The sequence below is a fragment of the Penicillium maclennaniae genome, assembly GCF_028827695.1.
Source record: "Penicillium maclennaniae strain IBT 15551 chromosome Unknown utg000001l:1.0-3280838.0:1.0-3283122.0, whole genome shotgun sequence".
In the NCBI taxonomy this organism is placed as follows: Eukaryota; Fungi; Ascomycota; class Eurotiomycetes; order Eurotiales; family Aspergillaceae; genus Penicillium; species Penicillium maclennaniae.
Genome location: NW_026623213.1, coordinates 1775601 through 1794944, shown reverse-complemented (window position 1 = coordinate 1794944; position 19344 = coordinate 1775601). Strand labels below are relative to the sequence as shown.

The 19344-nt window shown below is 51.5% G+C and overlaps 7 protein-coding genes across 7 annotated transcripts; 2 read left to right on the top strand and 5 right to left on the bottom strand.

The window, feature by feature from the left end:
* Nucleotides 1-872: 872 nt before the first annotated feature.
* On the bottom strand, nt 873-1421 carry rps21 (40S ribosomal protein eS21; the record flags this gene model as incomplete). Its single annotated transcript, XM_056962362.1, has 2 exons — nt 873-1107; nt 1390-1421. The coding sequence occupies 2 exons, from the start codon at nt 1419-1421 to the stop codon at nt 873-875; spliced, it is 267 nt and encodes an 88-aa protein (XP_056827365.1).
* Nucleotides 1422-1685: 264 nt separating this feature from the next.
* On the bottom strand, nt 1686-2898 carry N7477_000698 (NUDIX hydrolase; the record flags this gene model as incomplete). Its single annotated transcript, XM_056962361.1, has 3 exons — nt 1686-2296; nt 2348-2700; nt 2834-2898. 3 exons carry the CDS (start codon nt 2896-2898, stop codon nt 1686-1688), a joined length of 1029 nt encoding a protein of 342 aa, XP_056827364.1.
* A 531-nt stretch (nt 2899-3429) lies between these two features.
* On the bottom strand, nt 3430-5333 carry N7477_000697 (putative IMP dehydrogenase; the record flags this gene model as incomplete). Its single annotated transcript, XM_056962360.1, has 3 exons — nt 3430-4571; nt 4778-5086; nt 5144-5333. 3 exons carry the CDS (start codon nt 5331-5333, stop codon nt 3430-3432), a joined length of 1641 nt encoding a protein of 546 aa, XP_056827363.1.
* A 980-nt stretch (nt 5334-6313) lies between these two features.
* N7477_000696 (DUF952 domain-containing protein) lies at nt 6314-6781 on the bottom strand (the record flags this gene model as incomplete). Its single annotated transcript, XM_056962359.1, has 2 exons — nt 6314-6430; nt 6491-6781. 2 exons carry the CDS (start codon nt 6779-6781, stop codon nt 6314-6316), a joined length of 408 nt encoding a protein of 135 aa, XP_056827362.1.
* Nucleotides 6782-8043: 1262 nt separating this feature from the next.
* N7477_000695 (putative Ras GTPase activating protein) lies at nt 8044-13659 on the top strand (the record flags this gene model as incomplete). The annotated part of the gene is made up of 4 exons (XM_056962358.1): nt 8044-8689; nt 8742-12374; nt 12434-12712; nt 12770-13659. 4 exons carry the CDS (start codon nt 8044-8046, stop codon nt 13657-13659), a joined length of 5448 nt encoding a protein of 1815 aa, XP_056827361.1.
* Nucleotides 13660-14132: 473 nt separating this feature from the next.
* On the top strand, nt 14133-16052 carry N7477_000694 (uncharacterized protein; the record flags this gene model as incomplete). The annotated part of the gene is made up of 5 exons (XM_056962357.1): nt 14133-14214; nt 14257-14342; nt 14452-14531; nt 14595-14676; nt 14760-16052. The coding sequence occupies 5 exons, from the start codon at nt 14133-14135 to the stop codon at nt 16050-16052; spliced, it is 1623 nt and encodes a 540-aa protein (XP_056827360.1).
* A 1089-nt stretch (nt 16053-17141) lies between these two features.
* Nucleotides 17142-18353, bottom strand: N7477_000693 (adaptor protein NBP2; the record flags this gene model as incomplete). Its single annotated transcript, XM_056962356.1, has 1 exon — nt 17142-18353. The coding sequence occupies one exon, from the start codon at nt 18351-18353 to the stop codon at nt 17142-17144; it is 1212 nt and encodes a 403-aa protein (XP_056827359.1).
* Nucleotides 18354-19344: the final 991 nt, after the last annotated feature.

Sequence of the window (19344 nt, the reverse complement as noted above, 5' to 3'; positions counted from 1 at the left end):
CATGAGGAGTAATGAATCGAAAATTCAATGAGATTTCACACAAATCAACCAGTACAAATGCTCCGAGAACAGGACACAAGCATGGGTCGTAGAGGAGAGAAGGTTCTTAGAAGATGAGGATGAGGCAGTGAGTTCGTTGTCATTCAGTTACCCTACGCAAGATTGTTCTACACAGTCTATGAGAGATGTCCCACCCGTATCTGTGCCCCAGTGCATGGATCTCAGCAACAGTGGCTCATCAGTAGGCGAGTTTGAAAAGAATAATTTTCGGCTGGATGTGCTTTTTCTACCCCCTCGCTCATGGAACGCAGAGTTCATAAACACAGACCGCGTCAACGATCCGGCTTTCGACTCCGCTGGTGCGAGGAAGCCTTGATGTGCCGATTGCAAACCAGAGAAAGAAAATGAAGGAAAGAAAATGAAGGAAAAGAGGAAGGAAATTCTTCTTTCAAATTTTTGGGCATTCCATTTTTGGCTTTTTGTTGTTCATGGCCGCTGGGAGGTTGCGAGAAGGAAGAACCCTCACTAGAAAAATCTATCGCGAATGCGTGGAGGATGTGAACAGGCTTTGGAGAAAACCGGACCCATCAAGTCATCGATTCCATTTCATGATAGATAGACAGTAGGAAAACAGGGTTTCTCCTAAGGCAAAAAAAGAAGAAATCTAGGCCGAAGGTGACTATGTTAGGACCCCTCCTCCTATTTTTTTTTCCCCAACTTCGTCAACCAATCCCTGAACCTGGACCATTGAGCCCTAGTTCATCTATTGCATATTAATACCATGCTCAAGAACAGAAAGAGAAGAATTGGTCTCACCATCATATCAACCCGTCATCACCCCAATGTAAACCACATCACAGGCAGGTAATAATTTACCGCTGGCTGGAGGCGGCCCACACGTTCTTGAGGTAACCGTCACGCTGAGCGAGACGGTTGAGGGAGTCGTCGCTCTCACCGCGGGCACGGATGAAACCGCACATGGCGTAGGTGTGGTTCTCGCCGGTGTAGCGGCCGTTCTCGTCAACCTTGCCGACGGAGATCTGGACAGAGGCGTGGTCGTTGGCCTTGATGATGCGGTTGGTGGCGCTGCACTTGCGGGGCACGTAGCTGTCGAGGGGGAGGAATGTGTTAGTTTTTTCTCATGGATTAATTTTCAACGTTGAAATGTTTCCGTCCAATTCTGTTGGTGTCGAAGGGCCTGGCTGTTCGAAACGACATCGCAGGAGTTCTGTGGACTGATCGCCATCCCATCCATTTGCGATCGACTCCGGTTATCCATCTCTTGGTGCTTCGAAAATCTTGGATTGCAGATTGTGGATTGCGATTGCGAACAGCCAGGCTCAGGACACCAGGCGGATTGTTGAAGGGCGAAGGAACTCAGGCACATACAGATCGACGATCTCTCCCTTCTCGTTCTCCATTTTGGCGGATTTGGTGTAAGAGGTTTTGACGGGCGACGGTGAGGTTGGAGGTGGAGGGTTTTTTAGTGGCCCGTAAATTCAAAGACCCAAATGATTTGTGTGGGTCATGTGATCTATTGTCGAGGGCTCGCGTGGTACAAAGGCGGTAAGCGTGGCCTTATCGTTTACCGCCATGGCGGGCTGTGGCAATACGGTCTATGTGGAGACTTCCATTTAAGTATGCGAAAATGCTGTGGATTGACATGGATGGAGCCTCTATATTATCTAAAGATTACTGTGACCTTCTCTTCCCTCTTTTAGAGCATCCTTCTTCCAGGCAACGTTGACCTCTCTCGCACTACCCTTTTTAAACCTCACAAGGACAACCCGATCCGACTCACCACGTTTTCCAGACCCCTTTAACTCGGGCCCAGGTTCATCCAGAGCCAGGACCGCCCGGCCGTCTTCGGTCATCTTGAGCATTTTAGGCGATATGAACTTGTCAGTCCAAGCTGGTGAGCCGGAGTGTACGAACTTGACCAATGCCGCTCGGCGTGTCTCTAATTCCTCCACGGGCACGCTCGATCGGGGTTCCTGGTCGAGGAAGCCTGATATCAGATGTAGAAGCAAGAATTGCGGTGGGAAGAGAATGATCTCTGCGCTTCTTGCGCGACGAAGCCACTCCGAAGCTGGGAGGAATTGCGCCTCTGTAACCTCGATACCGCCATCGCTAGTCGGGACTTGAATCTCGTCCCGTTCACCCTCGCGGGGGAGCTCCTTGAGCAGCTCCTTATCCAGGTTTATTGGCAATGGCATAAAGTAGAGATACATTTGTGTCGTATAACGCTTCGGAACATTGGTCGGCGTGATCCAATGCGTGAATGGGATCAATTGATCTGTTTCAAACATCAATCTCGAGAAAGCCCACCAAGAAAGGGCATGCTAACCAATATCTGGCTCGGCATTAATATGCTGCTGCTTCAACCAGTCTGCGAAGGAAATTTTGTTCTGGTGAATAAGTCGTCTGCCTTGCTCCCGGGTCTCTTCATCAACGACCAGCATCTTTCCAGAATCCCGGTCTTTGGCAAGGAGAATCCCACTTTCTTCGAAAAGCTCCCGAATAGCTCCACATCGGTAAGCAGGAGAGTCCTCATGCACGGCATGCTCTCCAGCTGGTGGGAGTGGTCCATCCTGGCTCGAAAGGTTCCCACCCGGGAACACATGAGCCGATGCAAAGGAGCTAGATGTCTGTACACGGTGAAGAAGAAGGATCTCATTCTGTGGAGATACCAGAATCACACTATATTGTTGGTCAGCAAGACTTTAATGTAGTCATTGAGGTAGGGCCGGTATCGTGATGCCGAGGGTACCCCTGAAGCTGAATCACCGGCTATATGCAGCTAGGGCGTGAATCAATACATGCACAAACTTACCTTGAACTGGGTCGAGGCACAGCCGGTATCTTGTTCTTGCTGCCGTCTTGTTTTGCTTGGGGCATTTTGGCGGGCTGGGCTGCTGGCGCTGGGGTTGAATCGAATGAATAATTCCTGACTGAAGCTCGGGTATCTGGCGTCGGTAAAGCCTTCAAGCGCGCAATGCTAAGTGATGACCGATTATTCTGGGTCCTCGGGTTGAAAGGAGTCCTTCTGGCCAATCCAGATAATAACAAACGAGGACACAGGCGTTCAGATAAAATGGCAGACATTGCCCAAAACTGTGTGACTACCCGTGGTTATAGTCATGGACAAGTCCCGAGAGCCTAGGCAGATCCATGTACCCCGCATCAGCCTTGGCCGCTTTCGGGCTTGCCGATAGCCGCGCCATGTGCTTTTACTTCGTCTACTTGAGTCATCTACAAATGCACAGATGGTGTTCGGAACAGTATGCTCATTAATTGAAAAGTGTAACTCCTCAAGTCATAACTCCTACCCATATCGTACCCCATTTTTTATTTTCACCATATCTTCGTGCGGAGAATCCCCAATCATATTCACAGCGGGAACGTCCATAGTTCAAAGAAGCTTAGCTCTTACGCGTAAAGCTTCTTGTCGTAGCTGTGAAGACCGTGGACATTGCCCTCGGCCATAGCGCTGGCGGAACGCATCTCGAAGCGAACGGAGCCGTTGTTGACACCGGCGTGCAAATCGTCGAGGCTGCGAACACCCATGTCCTGCAGAGAGTGCTGAACACCGGTCACGAGGTAAGGGATGAATTTGGTGACGGAGCCACGGTCGAGGACGGAGCCAGCAACACCCTGGGCAACCAGGACGTTGGACTTCTCAGAGAAGTAACGAGCGGTACCAGCGTTGCTAGCCTTGTTGTCCTTAGCACCAGCAGCTGCCTTCTTGTCCTCCATGGCAGCAATACTGCCCATACCACGGTAGGCCTTGACGAGCTGACCCTCGTTGGAAACGAAGTACTCGCCGGGAGACTCAGTGGTACCGGCAAGCAGACCACCCATCATAACAGTGCTGGCACCGAGGGCTAGACCCTTGACAATATGGCCAACGTTCTGGATACCACCGTCGGCAATACAAGGAACACCGAAGCGAGCGGCGAAAGAGGAGACGCTGCGAACGGCGGCGGCCTGGGGACGACCGACAGCCATGACCTCCTGGGTGATGCAAGCACTACCACTGCCCATGCCAATTCTCAGGCCATCGACACCAGCGGCGATCAGAATAGCAGCCTGCTCACGGGTGACGACGTTACCACCGATAACGTCGATCTCGGGGAAGGTCTGCTTAATGTACTTGACCATGTCAACCATGAACATGGAGCTACCGTTGCTAGAGTCCAGGACGACAATGTCAAGACCCGCATCAACAAGCAGCTTGAGACGGTGCTTGTCCTCCTCACGGGTACCAATGGCGGCAGCACAGATGAGCTGCTTGGAGTCGGGGAGCTTGGAAGCCAGGGGGTAGTGAAGGTTCTTCATCAAGTCCGAGCGAGAAAGCAGGGAGACAATGTTGCCCGTCTCGTCGACGATAGGGAGCTTGCCCTTCTTGGACTGACGGAGAACCTCGTTGGCCTCGGCCAGGGTGGTACCAGCCGGAGCAGTGACCAGGTCAGTTGACATAATCTCAGTGACGGGGTCGTTGAGGTCACGGTGGAACTGGATGTCACGGGAGGTGACCATACCAATAAGCTTGGATTTGAGGGTTCCATTCTCTGTTGCATGACAGCTGATTAGCATTCATGCTAGGAAATCATTGGGTGAACAAGAAATGTGATAGGAGTGCGATCAGTTGAGAATCGGTTCTCTACAGCGCAACTCTCGTTGCTCCAGTGGAACGAAAGTTATATAGAAAGATGATGGATCATCATGCAAAGGTGGTTCTGGGATAAAACGGAAGAAAGCATGGTGATCGACTTACCAGTGACAGGGAAGCCACCGAAGCCCCACTTGGCCTTCAGCTCCTTGACCTCGCCAACAGAGCACTTGGGAGAGAGGACGACTGGATCCAGGATGAAACCGTTCTCATATCTCTTTACCTTGCGGACCATCTCGGCCTGGTCCTCGGGGGCACAGTTGTGGTGAATGACACCAAGACCACCGAGCAGGGCCATGTGAATAGCCATGTTGTGCTCGGTGACGGTGTCCATGGGGGACGACAGAAGGGGAGCCTTCAGCGAAATACGCTTGGTCACAGGGGTATCAAGAGAAACATCAGAGGCAGGGAAGCCTGTATCGGGATGTTATTAAGATGGCCTCGTATCATTCCCAAGTGAGATCGCCTTACCAATGTAACCGGGCAGGACCAGGAAATCGTTGTAGGTCAGAGCACCGTGCTTGTCGGAGTCGAGAAGAGTGTCAACATCCAGGCCATCCTGGGTAGTATAGGTCTTCACGATCTCGAGAGCCTTGGAGTAGTCCTCGATCTCAGCCTTCATGGCGGCACCGGGCGCGGCCTCCTTGTCGGTGATAGGCATAATTATGAAAAAGAGGGGATCTCTGATGCCGGAAAGAGATGGGGTATAAAGGCAATCGAGAGTCAATCAACAGGGAGGAAACAATCTGTTGATGGAGAGAGACCAGCTTTCCCAAAGAAAAGAAAAGAAAAGAAAAAGTTCGACGAAGACTTCCAGCTTTTCTTTTCCGCGCACGGCCAGCCGGATGGCACTTTACCTGATCGAGAGTAGCGTACCGTCCTTTGATCTTTTTTTTCACCGTTCGGGGCATGGATTGGCTGGATAAACGAGAGTTGCTCGGGCGGTGAGGCAGAGCTGCTTAGCAATGATGACTCGGGCTTAGAGGTTATTTTAGGTGCCTGAGGTGAAGACGGCAGGTGAGGTAGAGAGTCGGCTATTCATTTTCATTTCCAAAGTAGGTGTTTAACAAAGCCAGTGGTCATCAAGACTGCGTTATGATGTGAGGGGAACATCTTCTGAAGAAATATATGCTGCCCCCACAAAATTTCTGGACATTCAAACAATTGTTGGAACTAGAGTTCAAATCCTTTGCTACGAAAACCATAGCGAGTCATGTTGTTTTCACACAGACATTCTATCTATGAATGGAAGATATCCTCTCATTCAGGGTCCTTTTCTCTTCACGTGGAAGGACTTGCTGCTTACGAGCCAATAAAGCGCGACAGCAACCTGACGGCAACAGAATTGAGACAATCTCTGGCCGTCGACCATTTTGCTCCATTGGCCAAGCTGTTATGGATGCAAATTCAGTCTTTTCTATTCATGTTGTTTCGCTCCTGGTCCCTAAAGTAGATAAGCAAGCTGAGAGACGAGCTTCGCAGGGCAGTATCATTGATCATTGCATGTTGAGGCTGCTTAAGAATACTACTAGCAGTTTTCACTCATGTGACTCATGTCTGGTACTCAAATGTCGACTCTCCTAGTCATTGATTCGTAAGTGTGTCTTTCGTGATGAACCGAACGCATCTAAGCACCTCTGATTAGTACAATAGCCATGGTTCCGCCCCGTCTAAAGCCTTGTCCCAACCATCCTCATTCTGCCATATCGCGATGCTCTCCACCTCCTCTTTCCCCAACCTCAGTCCATTATATAAGTGCTTCAGGTCGTTTAGCGGTACACTCTTCTATTGCATGGTTGGCGTAGCTGTATGACCTACCGGGAACAAACCCTCACCGGGCCGGGGCCCGCACACCTTCGCGTCGGGCGACTCCCAGCGAATATCTTGTACAACTCGCCCATACTCGATGCGCAAGATATACACGACCGGCTCATCTTTAAAAAATGTCTTTAATGTGTTGGGCACCTGGTGCGCCATCGAGAGGTGGACAAATCCGGAATCTCGGTCGAGCTCGCTGACCGGCAGGCGCTCGGGGATGGGCTCGCGAATGGGCGCACTAGAGGCAATAATTTTGTAGAGATAGCGCGGTTGGGTTTCAAGCGTCGCCATGATTGCAACTTAAGGATTCCAAGGTTGTGGTTGTTCGAGAGTGAGAAGTGGAAATGGCGGTTGGAGTAATGTCACCATTCTCGCGTTATTCCCCAGGTTGGCGGGGTCGACGGTTCAATCGGCAATGTTTAGAAATCGCGTACCACGGTTCATGGAAACCCCCGGTGTAGCTCTCGGGCATTTGGTATACATATGGGTACTTTGTCTTATCCCATTTTCATCTCAATATGGGAATTAGCCTTGGTCTCATCCGTGCACTTCCTCAATACATAATGGTGGCGTGGTCACAGTACATCCGACTCGACAATATAAATGTTTCTATTCCGGAATGGTGCAGTAAGGAAAAAATCAGACTGACGGAGAAGCCCACGGCACGAGACCATAAGACGCAATCAAATCTGCTTGCCTACACCAAGAGCTCACAATGCATTGCACTAGGGCCGGGGCAGCTTGCAAAGAGCCAACCAAGTTTAAGTAAATCTCCCGAGATTGTGTTCGAAAGGTCGGCAAAAGGCATTTGCGAAACAGGTATCTCAGCCATGTCGTCGAAAGAAACAACTTCTTAATTTCACGAAGATACAGTGCACTGATTTACTGAGTGAAGGGTACAAACTCTTAACGGGTCTGAGGACGGTAGAGCCCGGTTAAATGTGATGGTCGCACGGGGCTACGGAATCCTCAAACCTGCCGAATGGATCTCAGCAACACCTACCGAGAATGCCGGTATCCTCCCTGTGTGACAATTCCACTACACCATCTCACCATAGAATGCCAATTGACGAAAGGGAGATTGAAAAAATATGAGTCATCATAGCTAGTTCATATCTCGAAAATTCGAGATTTCGTGTCTACCTGGGCGAGTGAACACGTGACCGTGATTGATGATCGGCGATCGCCGCCAAACTCGATTGGGAGGTTTGTTTATGTCCAGAAGTGGGGAAGATCCCGGTTCGCTCCTACCGTCCCCCACTGTCAACAAGAGTCCCATCTTCGGAGGGTCCTGCTGGAGCCGCACACCTTCACCTTCATCTTATCGAGTTTTAGCATTTCGCATTTGTCGACCTATCATCTGATTTATCAATAACTCCGTGCGTGCTCACCGGATTTCACATTCCAAGCGCTGACCCGAAATAACAAGCTCAGTCTTTCGAAGCTCGGACCGAATCAGAATCCTCCGCCTCTGCTTGTAAAGCAGGGATGCGTTCAATCGAGAACGAGCATCTCTCTCCGAATTTCGCAACCTCGCCGCGACGGGAATGGTAATGTCGACTCAATTTCCATCGTTCAAGCGGGCCCATACGGATCTGCCGGCGCAGTCATCCAGCCCATTACGGAACGGCTCAACCGCGTCCACAAACTCCTCCACATATTCGGTTGCGTCCAGCTCATTTGCTCCGAGTCGAACAAGCACGATCTCATCCAATGCGTCGATTCAGAGCAACCTAGGCCATCACCGAGGAAAGAGCGAAGCTAGCACCCTAACCATGGACGCGGCCGGACAAGGAAACTGGGCAAATGCTGGGTCGACATATGAGAACATTCGTCGATCCCTACGACCTTTGCAACAGGCACCGAACAATACCCTGTCTGCTCCCAAGACTGGCGGATATCGGCACTCGCGTAGCAACACCGTGGATGATCACCAATACAGCAAGTCAAATCGGCCCACTACCCCCGAATCTCATCATGTCCACTTCAAGGAGAATAAGTCGCCTCGCTACATATCGCCGCCTGCACTTGAGCCTCAAACACCTCCCATTGCTGCCTCGCCTCGAAACTGGTCCTCGACTCCAACCCCGGCGACGCCGCTCTCCTCATCACCACAAAAGACACTCTCCAACAGCCCTCGCCCCCCCACCGCTGACTACCGCTCTATCTGCACCCGAACTCGAAACTTTCCAAAAATCAGCAACGGGTCACCTAAGAACTCTTTCCAAAATCGCTCAGTCTGGCGAGACAGAGGACTTCAAGTTCGGCACGACAACCCCAACGGTCATTGGCCTACAAGGGCGGCGACGTTTGAAGCGCGCGGACTCGGTTGCTGGAAGAAGTGGTGCCCGGTCGCCAGAGAAGCCCAAAGTGTCCTCATGGGCGGCAGGTAACTGGATGGATCAGCAACGTCAATTTTTGCAAGCCTACGAGTACTTGTGCCATATTGGCGAAGCCAAAGAGTGGATCGAGCAGGTGATCGATAAGCAGATTCCTCCGATTGTTCAGCTGGAGGAGGGTTTGCGGGATGGTGTTACTCTCGCGGAGGTGGTTCAGGCTATGTACCCAGATCGGCCTCTGCGCATCTTTCGCAACCCCAAACTTCAATACCGCCATTCAGATAACATCGCTCTCTTTTTCCGCTTCCTCGATGAGGCTCAGTTGCCCGAACTGTTCCGATTCGAGCTGATTGATCTTTACGAGAAAAAGAACATACCCAAGGTCATCCACTGCATTCACGCCTTGTCCTGGCTGCTCTTTAAAAATGGAATGCTCGACTTCCGCATGGGCAACTTGGTCGGCCAACTTGAGTTCGAGCACCATGAACTCGAGAAAACCCAGAAAGGCCTTGACAAAGCAGGCGTTAGCATGCCGAGCTTTGCGGGCATGGCTGCAAACTTCGGCGCAGAGCCTGAGCCTGAACCGGAACCAGTCGAATCAGAGGAGGAACGTATTGATCGGGAGCTTCATGAAAATGAAGATTCAATTGGAGATTTCCAGGCTCAAATAAAGGGAGCGATGATGCGCTTGAAGCTCGGGAACACGATGAATGATCTTTGGGACTTCGAGCCTCTGCTCATTGAGTTGCAATCGCGCTTGCGTGGAGACTGGGCACGGCAAATAAGCTCATATCGACTCAGCATGCGCCAGTTTGCAGTCCAGCTCCAGGCAGCCAGCCGCGGATTTATCGCACGGCATCGCCAGAAAGGAGAGATGCAATGGCGAAAAGCCCAAGAATGCGATATTCTCGAGTTGCAAAGCCTTATCCGCGCCTCGAAGGCGCGAGCTCGAACACGCACTTTGCAATCCCGCATTCACAAGGAAGAGCATGGAATCAAGCAATTCCAAGCTGCCATCCGAGGCGCCCTCAGGCGCAAGAATGTCACCGACCAGTACGAAGAAACGCATCATGTCGAAAACGATGTTTTGAGTCTGCAGGCAGCAATCCGAGGTGCTCTGCACAGAAAGCACAGAAGCTTGCAATCACAGGCCCTCGAAGAAGCCAGCGGTCCTGTGAGGTCACTGCAAGCAGCAATCCGAGGTGCTCTGCACAGAAAGCACAGAAGCTTGCAATCACAGGCCCTCGAAGAAGTCAGCGGCCCTGTGAGGTCACTGCAAGCAGCAATCCGAGGTGCTCTGCACAGAAAGCACAGAAGCTTGCAATCACAGGCCCTCGAAGAAGTCAGCGGCCCTGTGAGGTCACTGCAAGCAGCAATCCGAGGTGCTCTGCACAGAAAGCACAGAAGCTTGCAATCACAGGCCCTCGAAGAAGTCAGCGGCCCTGTGAGGTCACTGCAAGCAGCAATCCGAGGTGCTTTGCATCGAAAACAAAGGAATGTGCAATCGCAAGCCGTTGAAGAAGCCAGCAACCCTGTGAAGTCACTGCAGGCAGTGATAAGAGGAAATTTCGCTCGCCAAACCATTCTCCAAATAAAAAACTCCCTGAGCAAAGATGTCTCTGCTATCACATCACTGCAGTCCTTTACTAGGGCTCTAGCGGCCAGAAAGCAGCAATCACAGCTCATGAACGCCCTCAAATCCACCGAAAATGGATGTAGTCAATTACAAGCGTTCATCCGAGGTGCCGCCTCCAGGAACGATTACTCAGCTCTTCGTTCTGAGCTGGCCCTGCATACGCCAGCTGTGACTGACCTACAGGGAATGGTCAGGGGTAAGGCTATGAGACAAGCCCTGGAGTCACAACGAGCAGCGTTAGCAGATCAAGAGAGTATAATCTTGGACTTGCAGTCAAGGGCTCGGGCTACCCTTCTGCGTAAGGACCTGGATGCCGACCAACAAGCTCTGCAGAAAGAAGAACTTTCCATTGTGGATCTCCAAGCTCTTGCTCGTGCAGCCATCTGCCGAATTGAAGTTGGCAGCATTCTTTCCCGGCTGGAAGAACATGAAGAGGATGCTGCGAAGCTCCAAGCATTGGCTCGCGCTATGCTTGTTCGAGTCGAGGTTGGCAACATGTTGGCTGACCTTGAAGAGGATGAGGACATCATTACTGATATCCAAGCCCGCATCAGGGGCATGGTCATTCGCAACCGCTTCGAGGAGAGACGCCGTTACTACAACGAGAATATGGAGAAGGTGATCAAGGCTCAGAGTGTCATCAGAGGCCGCATTCAAGGTCAGGCTTATAAGAGTTTGACCAGCGGCAAGAACCCGCCTGTTGGAACCGTTAAAGGCTTCGTACATCTCCTCAACGACAGCGACTTTGACTTTGATGAAGAGATCGAGTTTGAGCGCTTGCGAAAAGTCGTGGTCCAACAAGTCCGACAAAATGAGGAGGCGGAGCAGTATATCAGCCAGCTGGATATTAAGATTGCCCTCCTTGTCAAGAACAAGATCACGCTTGATGAAGTTGTCAAGCACCAAAAGCATTTTGGAGGACACATTGGCAACTTGCTGTCCAACACCGAAATCTCCTCGAAGGATCCATATGATCTTAAGGCGTTGAACAAGACGTCAAGAAGAAAGCTGGACCAGTATCAAGTATTCTTCTTCCTCCTTCAGACACAATCCCAATATCTAGCCCGCCTGTTCCGTCGACTTCGCGAGATCAACACCTCAGATAAGGAGTATGAGAGAATCAGGCTCCTGATCATGGGTCTTTTCGGATACTCGCAAAAAAGACGTGAAGAATACTACCTTGTCAAACTCATCGCTCGCTCGGCCAAGGAGGACATTGAGAACTTTGCCTCCTTTCCCGAGTATCTGCGCTCTACTTCCTTCTGGAACAAGCTGTTTGGTTCATACGCAAAGTCACCCCGAGACCGAAAGTTTATGCGCGATGTTATGGGCACCATGGTGAAAGAGTCCATTATTGCAAACCCCGACCTTGATCTCGAGAGTGACCCGATCCAGATCTACCGATCTTCTATCAACAATGAAGAGCTCCACACGGGTCAACGTAGCCGTCGCCCCGCAGACCTTCCCCGGGAAGAAGCGATCAGAGATCCCGAAACTCGCGAGACTTTCATCCAACATTTGCAAGATCTGCGCGACCTTGCCGATCAGTTCTTCACAGCCTTCGAAGATTTCCTCTACCGGATGCCTTTCGGGACCAGATATCTTGCCCAGCAAATGTATGACAATCTCATCGCACGTTTCGCGGATGAGGACCCAGGATTTATACTGCAAACCGTCGGCCATTGGCTCTGGAAGAATTATTTCCAACCTGCAATGCTCGAGCCAGAGAAATATGGCGTTGTGGATCGCGGCTTGACGCAGGAACAAAAGAGAAATCTCAGCGAGATCGCTAAGGTGGTTGCGCAGGTCGCTTCCGGAAGACTCTTTGGGGCGGAGAATGTCTACCTTCAACCTCTCAACTCCTATATCGGCGAGTCAATACAACGGCTAGGCCGCATCTGGGGCCAAGGTACGTTTTGTCCTACCTACTTCTTGTATTGAATTATTCGACGTGCTAACTTGAGGCAGTGATCTCCGTCCAAGATGCAGAGTCCTACTTTGACATCGATGAGTTCAATGATCTTTACGCCAAGGCCAAACCGACATTGTATATTAAGATGTCCGACATCTTCTCCATTCATCAACTCGTGGCCTCAGAGATCGAGTTCATGTGCCCGAACCCCGATGACATTCTCAAGCAATTTGTCCGAGAGCTTGGCAATGTGAAGCGTAACGAGAGCGAACTGATGGGCGTCAGCACTACTGAGATCAATCTTACGCTGAACCCGAAATTAGCCCAGATGGAAGGTAAGAACATCGGCTTGGATTCTTGTCATTCGTCAACATGCGCTAATCATACTACAGACCCAGAGGCCGAAATCAAGGCACTCTTCATGGAGACCAAGCGATGCATCCTTTACATTATACGTGTCCAGACCGGTGCCAACCTTATGGACATCATGGTCAAATTGCCTAACGATGAAGATGAGGCAAGGTGGCAGACCTTGGTTCGGGAGGAGCTGCACACCAATAACCCTCGACGTGGCGCTTACGGCGAGGCTAGCAGTTTGGTTGACATTGGCTCAATGACCTACTCCGAGCTCAAGAGCACTGCTCTCGAGAACATTCTTCGTCTGGAGCAGGCTGGCAAGATCTCTCGACACAACCATTACCAGGACCTCCTGAATGCGATTGCTATCGACATTCGCACAAAGCACCGCCGGCGTATTCAACGAGAGCGTGAGCTGGAAGGCGCACGTCTCACATCCACCCGTCTCAATGACCAAGCCCTCTATCTGGACCAGCAGCTCAAGACCTACAACGACTATATTGAACAGGCCATGATCACACTCCAGAACAAGAAAGGCAAGAAGCGATTCCTGATGCCTTTCACCAAGCAATGGGATCACCAAAGAGAGCTTCAGAAATCTGGGAAAGTGTTCAAGTTTGGGTCCTACAAGTACTCTGCTCGCACTCTGGCCGACCGAGGTGTCTTGGTTGCTTGGAAGGGCTACTCTGAGCGCCAGTGGGATCGCGTGGACCTGACTATCTCCAGTAACGAAGTTGGAGTGTTCACACTTGACGGTAGCAGTGGCAACATGATGGTGCCCGGTGCCAATGCGCAGATCCCCTTGGATGACTTGCTCCAAGCGCAGTTCAACAACACACAGTTCATGGACTTTTTCGAGGGTCAGATGCGCGTGAATGTGAACCTGTTCTTGCATTTGATCATGAAGAAGTTCTACAATGAGTGAGTTTTATGTTCATGGAATGACGAAGGGATGATTTGGGTGGGCATTCGTAGTATTATTTTTCAACGCTTTTCCTGTTTTACTTCTCTGTTTAGATACCTAGGGTATTTGTTTTAAGGATTTTTGGATAGCGATAACGTCTCGGTTTATACGAGTTCCCGAAATGAAATGTACACAATATGATTAATGTCAGCTTCATACATCTTGTAGATTTTGTAGGCTTTGGTGGCGAAGGAGTGAAGTATACCGTCGCCGGGGTCAGGGGTTGCCACGTGACTGCGTGGCGCATGGGAATCGGCCAGCTGGAAACCGGTCAACTTCCCCCTCCAAGGACAACTCTCCTCTGACACCGCAACCCCGGCGGGCTTCGCTTTATTGTCCTTGAATTTCAATCGCCTGAGCTGCGTGGTATCGAATCGCATTCCTCCTGTTCCGCATTACGTCCCCTTCCGCCTGACAACAGTCCACCCCTCGCCATGGACTTCTCCAAACTTCAAAATCAGGTCAGCAACCTGACCTTGTATGACCTCAAGGCTGGTGTTCGCAAGGTGCAAAATGGTACGTTATGATTTCCCATGTTGATCTGTACTGCAATCTCAGGCGACTTGCGTTTGTTTCGCGAACCCCGGAAACCCGCTGACCGCTCCGTCATAGCCGTCATGAACTATACCGAGATGGAATCCAAGGTTCGTACCCAACCACGACTCGATGCGCAACACAATCGCCTTTCGGAAGACAATCCTAGGATACAAAATAACCCAGAAACATGACTCAACGCTGACTCTCGCGGATTAGGTCCGGGAAGCGACAAACAATGAACCTTGGGGGGCCTCAACCACCTTGATGCAGGACATTGCCAATGGAACACACAGCTAGTCAGTAACGCTTCTGTCCCAACCTCGATCGAACGCGCACATACTCATACTATTACCCAATAGCCAATTGCTCAATGAGATCATGCCTCTGATCTACAAGCGTTTCACCGATAAGGCCGCAGAAGAGTGGCGCCAGATTTACAAGGTAAGGGAGGGTTGCGCTTTAATCTTGCTCTACGATCACCGGAATCCAGTCATACTAACACGGGCTTCTTTTGCGAACAACAGAGTCTGCAGCTTCTTGAATTCCTCGTCAAAAATGGATCCGAGCGGGTAGTCGACGACGCGCGGTCTCACATGTCGCTTTTGCGGATGCTTCGGCAATTCCACTACATTGATCAGAACGGCAAAGATCAGGGTATCAACGTCCGCAACCGATCCTCAGAGCTGGTGAAGCTATTGGGCGATGTCGACCAGATCCGCAACGAGCGCAAAAAAGCCAAGGCTAATCGGAACAAGTTCGGTGGATTCGAGGGCGGTATGGGTGTTGGGGGAATTTCTTCTAGCTCCTCCGGCCGTTACAGTGGCTTCGGAAGCGATAGCATGGGATACGGCGGATACAGTGGCGGCGTTTATGGTGACGGCGGAGGCTTTGGCGGAGCCAGTGGTGGTGGTGACTTCCAAGACACCACCACCAGCCGCCAAAGTGACCTCTACGACGAATATGACGAGTACGACGATGGAGAAACGAGCGCACCGCGGCGTCAGCCAGCGTCTAGCGCAAAGAGCGAACCTAAGAAGCCGGAGCCTGCACCCGCGCCTGCGCCTGTAGCCGACCTCTTCGATTTTGGTGACGATGAGCCCGTTGCCACATCCACCTCTGCTGGTAAGCAACCCGCTGGCAGCGCATTGAATATGCTGAACTCGACACCGGTCGACGATGATGAGTTCGACGACTTCCAGTCCGCCACACCGGCACCTTCCGCGCCAGCTTCAAACCAATTCGGCATTGCGCCTCCCGCATCCCACGGCAGCACAAACTCCAGCACCCAATTTGTGGCCCCTGTACCCGTGTCGGCCTCGCAAGGCAACAATATCAATGGCATTGTCGGTTTCACATCGGCCACTCCCACCCCATCTACCAGCTCAATGACCTCGCCCGTGTCTCAGTACTCCTCCATGCAGATGCAGCAGCCTATGGCCCCTAAGCCCTCCGGCTACCAAGCCGCCACACCCAATTACTTCACCAGCGTGAATACTAACCCTGCGCCCTTCTCCTCGCACGCTGCTACGTCTTCGGTCTCATCCACGGCCTCCCCAGTTACCGCAAACAAGCCCGCCGCCAACACAGCCGCCAAGAAACCAGCTGGTGACGCCTTTGGTTCCCTCTGGTCCACTGCCAGCGCCAGCGCCGGCATCCAAAAGTCCAACAGCAACGCAAACAAGGGTCCTAACCTCGCCAGCATGGCCAAGGAGAAGGCCAGCGCCGGAATTTGGGGCGCCCCCGCTGCCTCTGGCGGTGCCTCAGCGCCCCAGTCCCAGCAGAAGCAGGGCGGCTCAGCATTCGATTTGCTCGGTTGATTTCGAGACTGTACTTGCTTGATCCTCCCTTTGCTTGTGACTGGGTACATTTCAGAGCATAATGTCAGACTTCATCTTCATTTCTTGGATTCTTTCACAATCCTCTGATTTCCATCCGATGTTTTTGCCCTTGGCCAGGAATGTTTTCACTTTAGCAAAGCTCTTTTTGAAAACCTCTTTTTCTTTGCCCATTCAAAATTTCATCGTGTCTTCCCTCTAAATAAAATGCTCGCTGTTATACCTTTCCTTGTCATAAAGAGTCATAGCCATTCCTATAATTTTTTGTCCGAGCCCGTTGGAACGAGCCAACCGAGGTCTGATGCTATTTAGTTATAGTCGATGGAAATACGAGTTCTTTTTCTCTGATTTCAAAGTCCTGCTTCGAGCCGAATTTCTACAAGACGAAAAGGTATTTTAAAATCAATCTACAGGGTACCTAAGCAAATAGCTGTAGTGTAGAATAGGCATTATGCTGATGCTAATTGATGCTAGGACAACGCCTGCGCTGAAAGAAGCTAGATACATGTGCAAGAAGCGGAGGAGAGGTGGGGGGTCAACAGGCATTTGTATGGCAGAAAGCAGGAGAAAAATTGTCGAATAACGGGATTGCGCATGTCTGAGAGACAATAAGACAATCTCTAGCGCTTTCATCCCGAGTAAAATTCAAATGTGTGGGATATCAAGAGTAGAAGTGAAGGTTGGAGAAAATCATTCGTCAGCTGGGTTAAGGGGTGGCGTTAATGCACGATGAGAGATTGGTTTTTAACCAGATGAAGCGATTGAAGGCTTAAGAATGTCGAGAATGGCTTGTGATTAATGAGCCAAGACTTGGGGTCTTCTCGGTCTCTTTCCTTTGTCGAGCCTGTTGCCGACCAGATGGCAGTGTACGCCGGTCGATAGAAGACAAGGCAGAGTGGGGGTGTGCTTCTTTGAAAGCCTCTGGACCCTTCGTGTGAAGAAAGGGAAGTTGAAGAACTTCGCGAGCCAGGTTCATCGCCGTCAACTTATCTTGAGAAGTCGAGCCACGCCGGAGCTGCAGACGGTGCTCTTGGTCGAGTGAAGCCGCGTTGTGAATCGTGAAGAGGTGGCTCAGGTCTTGATTAACGTACTAGAGCGTTTACCAGCGCCATCGGCCGTCTTTCCAGTCTCTAACGTGGCGTGGGATTCTTGAGTGCCATCAAGTGAGACGGTGACTGGGGCACCACCATTGAGGCCATTGTGATCCTCCTGAGTTGGAGTCGAGGAATAACTGTCTTCGGTGCCATCCATACTGATGGACCCACTACTTTCTGTGACGTCCGGGCAGGGTTCCCCATTCAATGAGGTCAATCCACCTTCAATGTCGCGCAGAAGCCGGACAAATTCCTCGGGAACAAGGCCGTTTTCTCCGGTCTTTGGGTCTTCTGCCACCAGCCAGCCTTGACCGTGCCGATATGAGACGTAGATAACTTGTCCCTCTGTAAGAGGGAGTTCGTTTTCGTGTTCTCGAACAAAGTCAAAGAGCGCCACGGCCTTACCATGCATCTCCTCGTCAGGGCAACCGACGGCGAATTGATAGTCATTTGAATATCGATTCTGGTCCTCTGAGTGGATCCCCGCATCTGGAACATAGTCTTGCTGGCCGCCATACGTGTGGGAGTATCGTCCTTCGTTTGCGGGGACTGTGACGTACTCTCCACCAGGTCCGTCATCTACCGTATCGCCGCCATTGACATAGTATGTTTCGGTACCATCAGGGTTTAATCCCACAAAAGTGCGATCCGGTTGCCCAGTGCTTAACATGCCATGTTCGTCTACCATGCTGTTCAACCCCGCAGTGGACTTCTGTCGCTGACGTGACGTTGTCACGACGGGACTATGCAAATCCTCATCTTCACTGTAAGGAGGTCCATCACCGAAAGACATGGCTGGCAGTTGTGGATGGCCCTGACCCGATCCACTCTCTGTACTCCACGGGCCGGTAGCCCACGGTCCCTTCGAGGTGTCCCACGAAGGGGGCGGGTCGGACAAGCGGCGGTATTCGCTAGCCGGCGTGGACACCTCCGAGGCGCGCGGAGGGGGTGGTCCATAATGTAGAGGGTGGATCGGAGGGTAGGCAAAGTCTCGCACAAGGGCGTAGGGCAGACTGGAATGGAAGATGGGAAACACGTGCGAGCCTGGGCGCGAGCGATTTTGGGAGAAAGAGGAGACGTTGGAGTACAAGGACAGGCGATCCTTTGCGCTCGGCGACTGTTTCACTGTGCCATCTGTGAGAATGGGCGGCAGCACCGACAGATTGTTCGGCGAAACCGGTTCGGACATCTTGAATAGGCAGGGTGTTGACTCCCAAGAGGGAGATTGAAAACAGGAAGTATCGAGTCGAGTATTCAGTGAGGGCTAATGAGATTGTTCATCGATCGCGTCGCCGAGACTCTATTTGCATTGCGATTGGTGACGCGCCAACAGTATCCCACTTTGCGATTGGAGACCGAGCTGTGGAGATGTTTGGGGCCACAGAACCGCAACTACCGAGAACGCAGGGTCCGTTCACGATGCACACCCCTCCCAACCACAGTTCAACAAGACCAGATAGGTGTATTACTCAGATCCAATGGGACGTGGACGAGGATCCCGGACAGTTGCAGGACTCGGGAATCGGTAAAGCTGAATGAGGGGGAGAGGTCTCAAGGACACTCGGATGGGGTGGAGGGCACCGAATGACGGGTCCGGAGGGTAAGAGCGGACCCCGGGTGGATGAGGTTGAGACACTTCTTCAGGCGCAAGTTGGCAAGGGTGTGGTGATCGGAACGTCGTTGTTCCAGACGTTGTCCCGCAGATGAAACCGTCTATAATTAGATTCTGTGATCGCAGAGTGTCAGATATAAATGCACCGCAGGCACAGCGCTAAGGGAGGTGGACGACAGAACCCGCTCGGCGGTTCAACCTCTGATCAGATCAGGAACAAGGAATCCGTGGTCTTCAACCAACATTGGACAGGAAGGAAATGCAAGCGGCTCGGAGATGGGGCATACCTAAAGGTACCTCTAGATCTCACTCTTTCTGTTCTCCCTTATAAGGCGGTGATCAACAGCGGGAGTGCGCTCTAGGTTCACAGTGTAGACTGCCGAGACCTTCAGCAGGAAACAAGGCTCTCAGTCAGAGGAGAATGTTGAACAGGCGCTTCTCGTCTTCACAGAGTTCACAGCCTCCTGTGTGAATTGAAGGTGCTTGGACGGACTTAATAAGCACGTCACGTGCAACTAGCGTGTTTCAGATCTGGCGCCATTCCGTTTCAGGGCGCACATATCTCAAG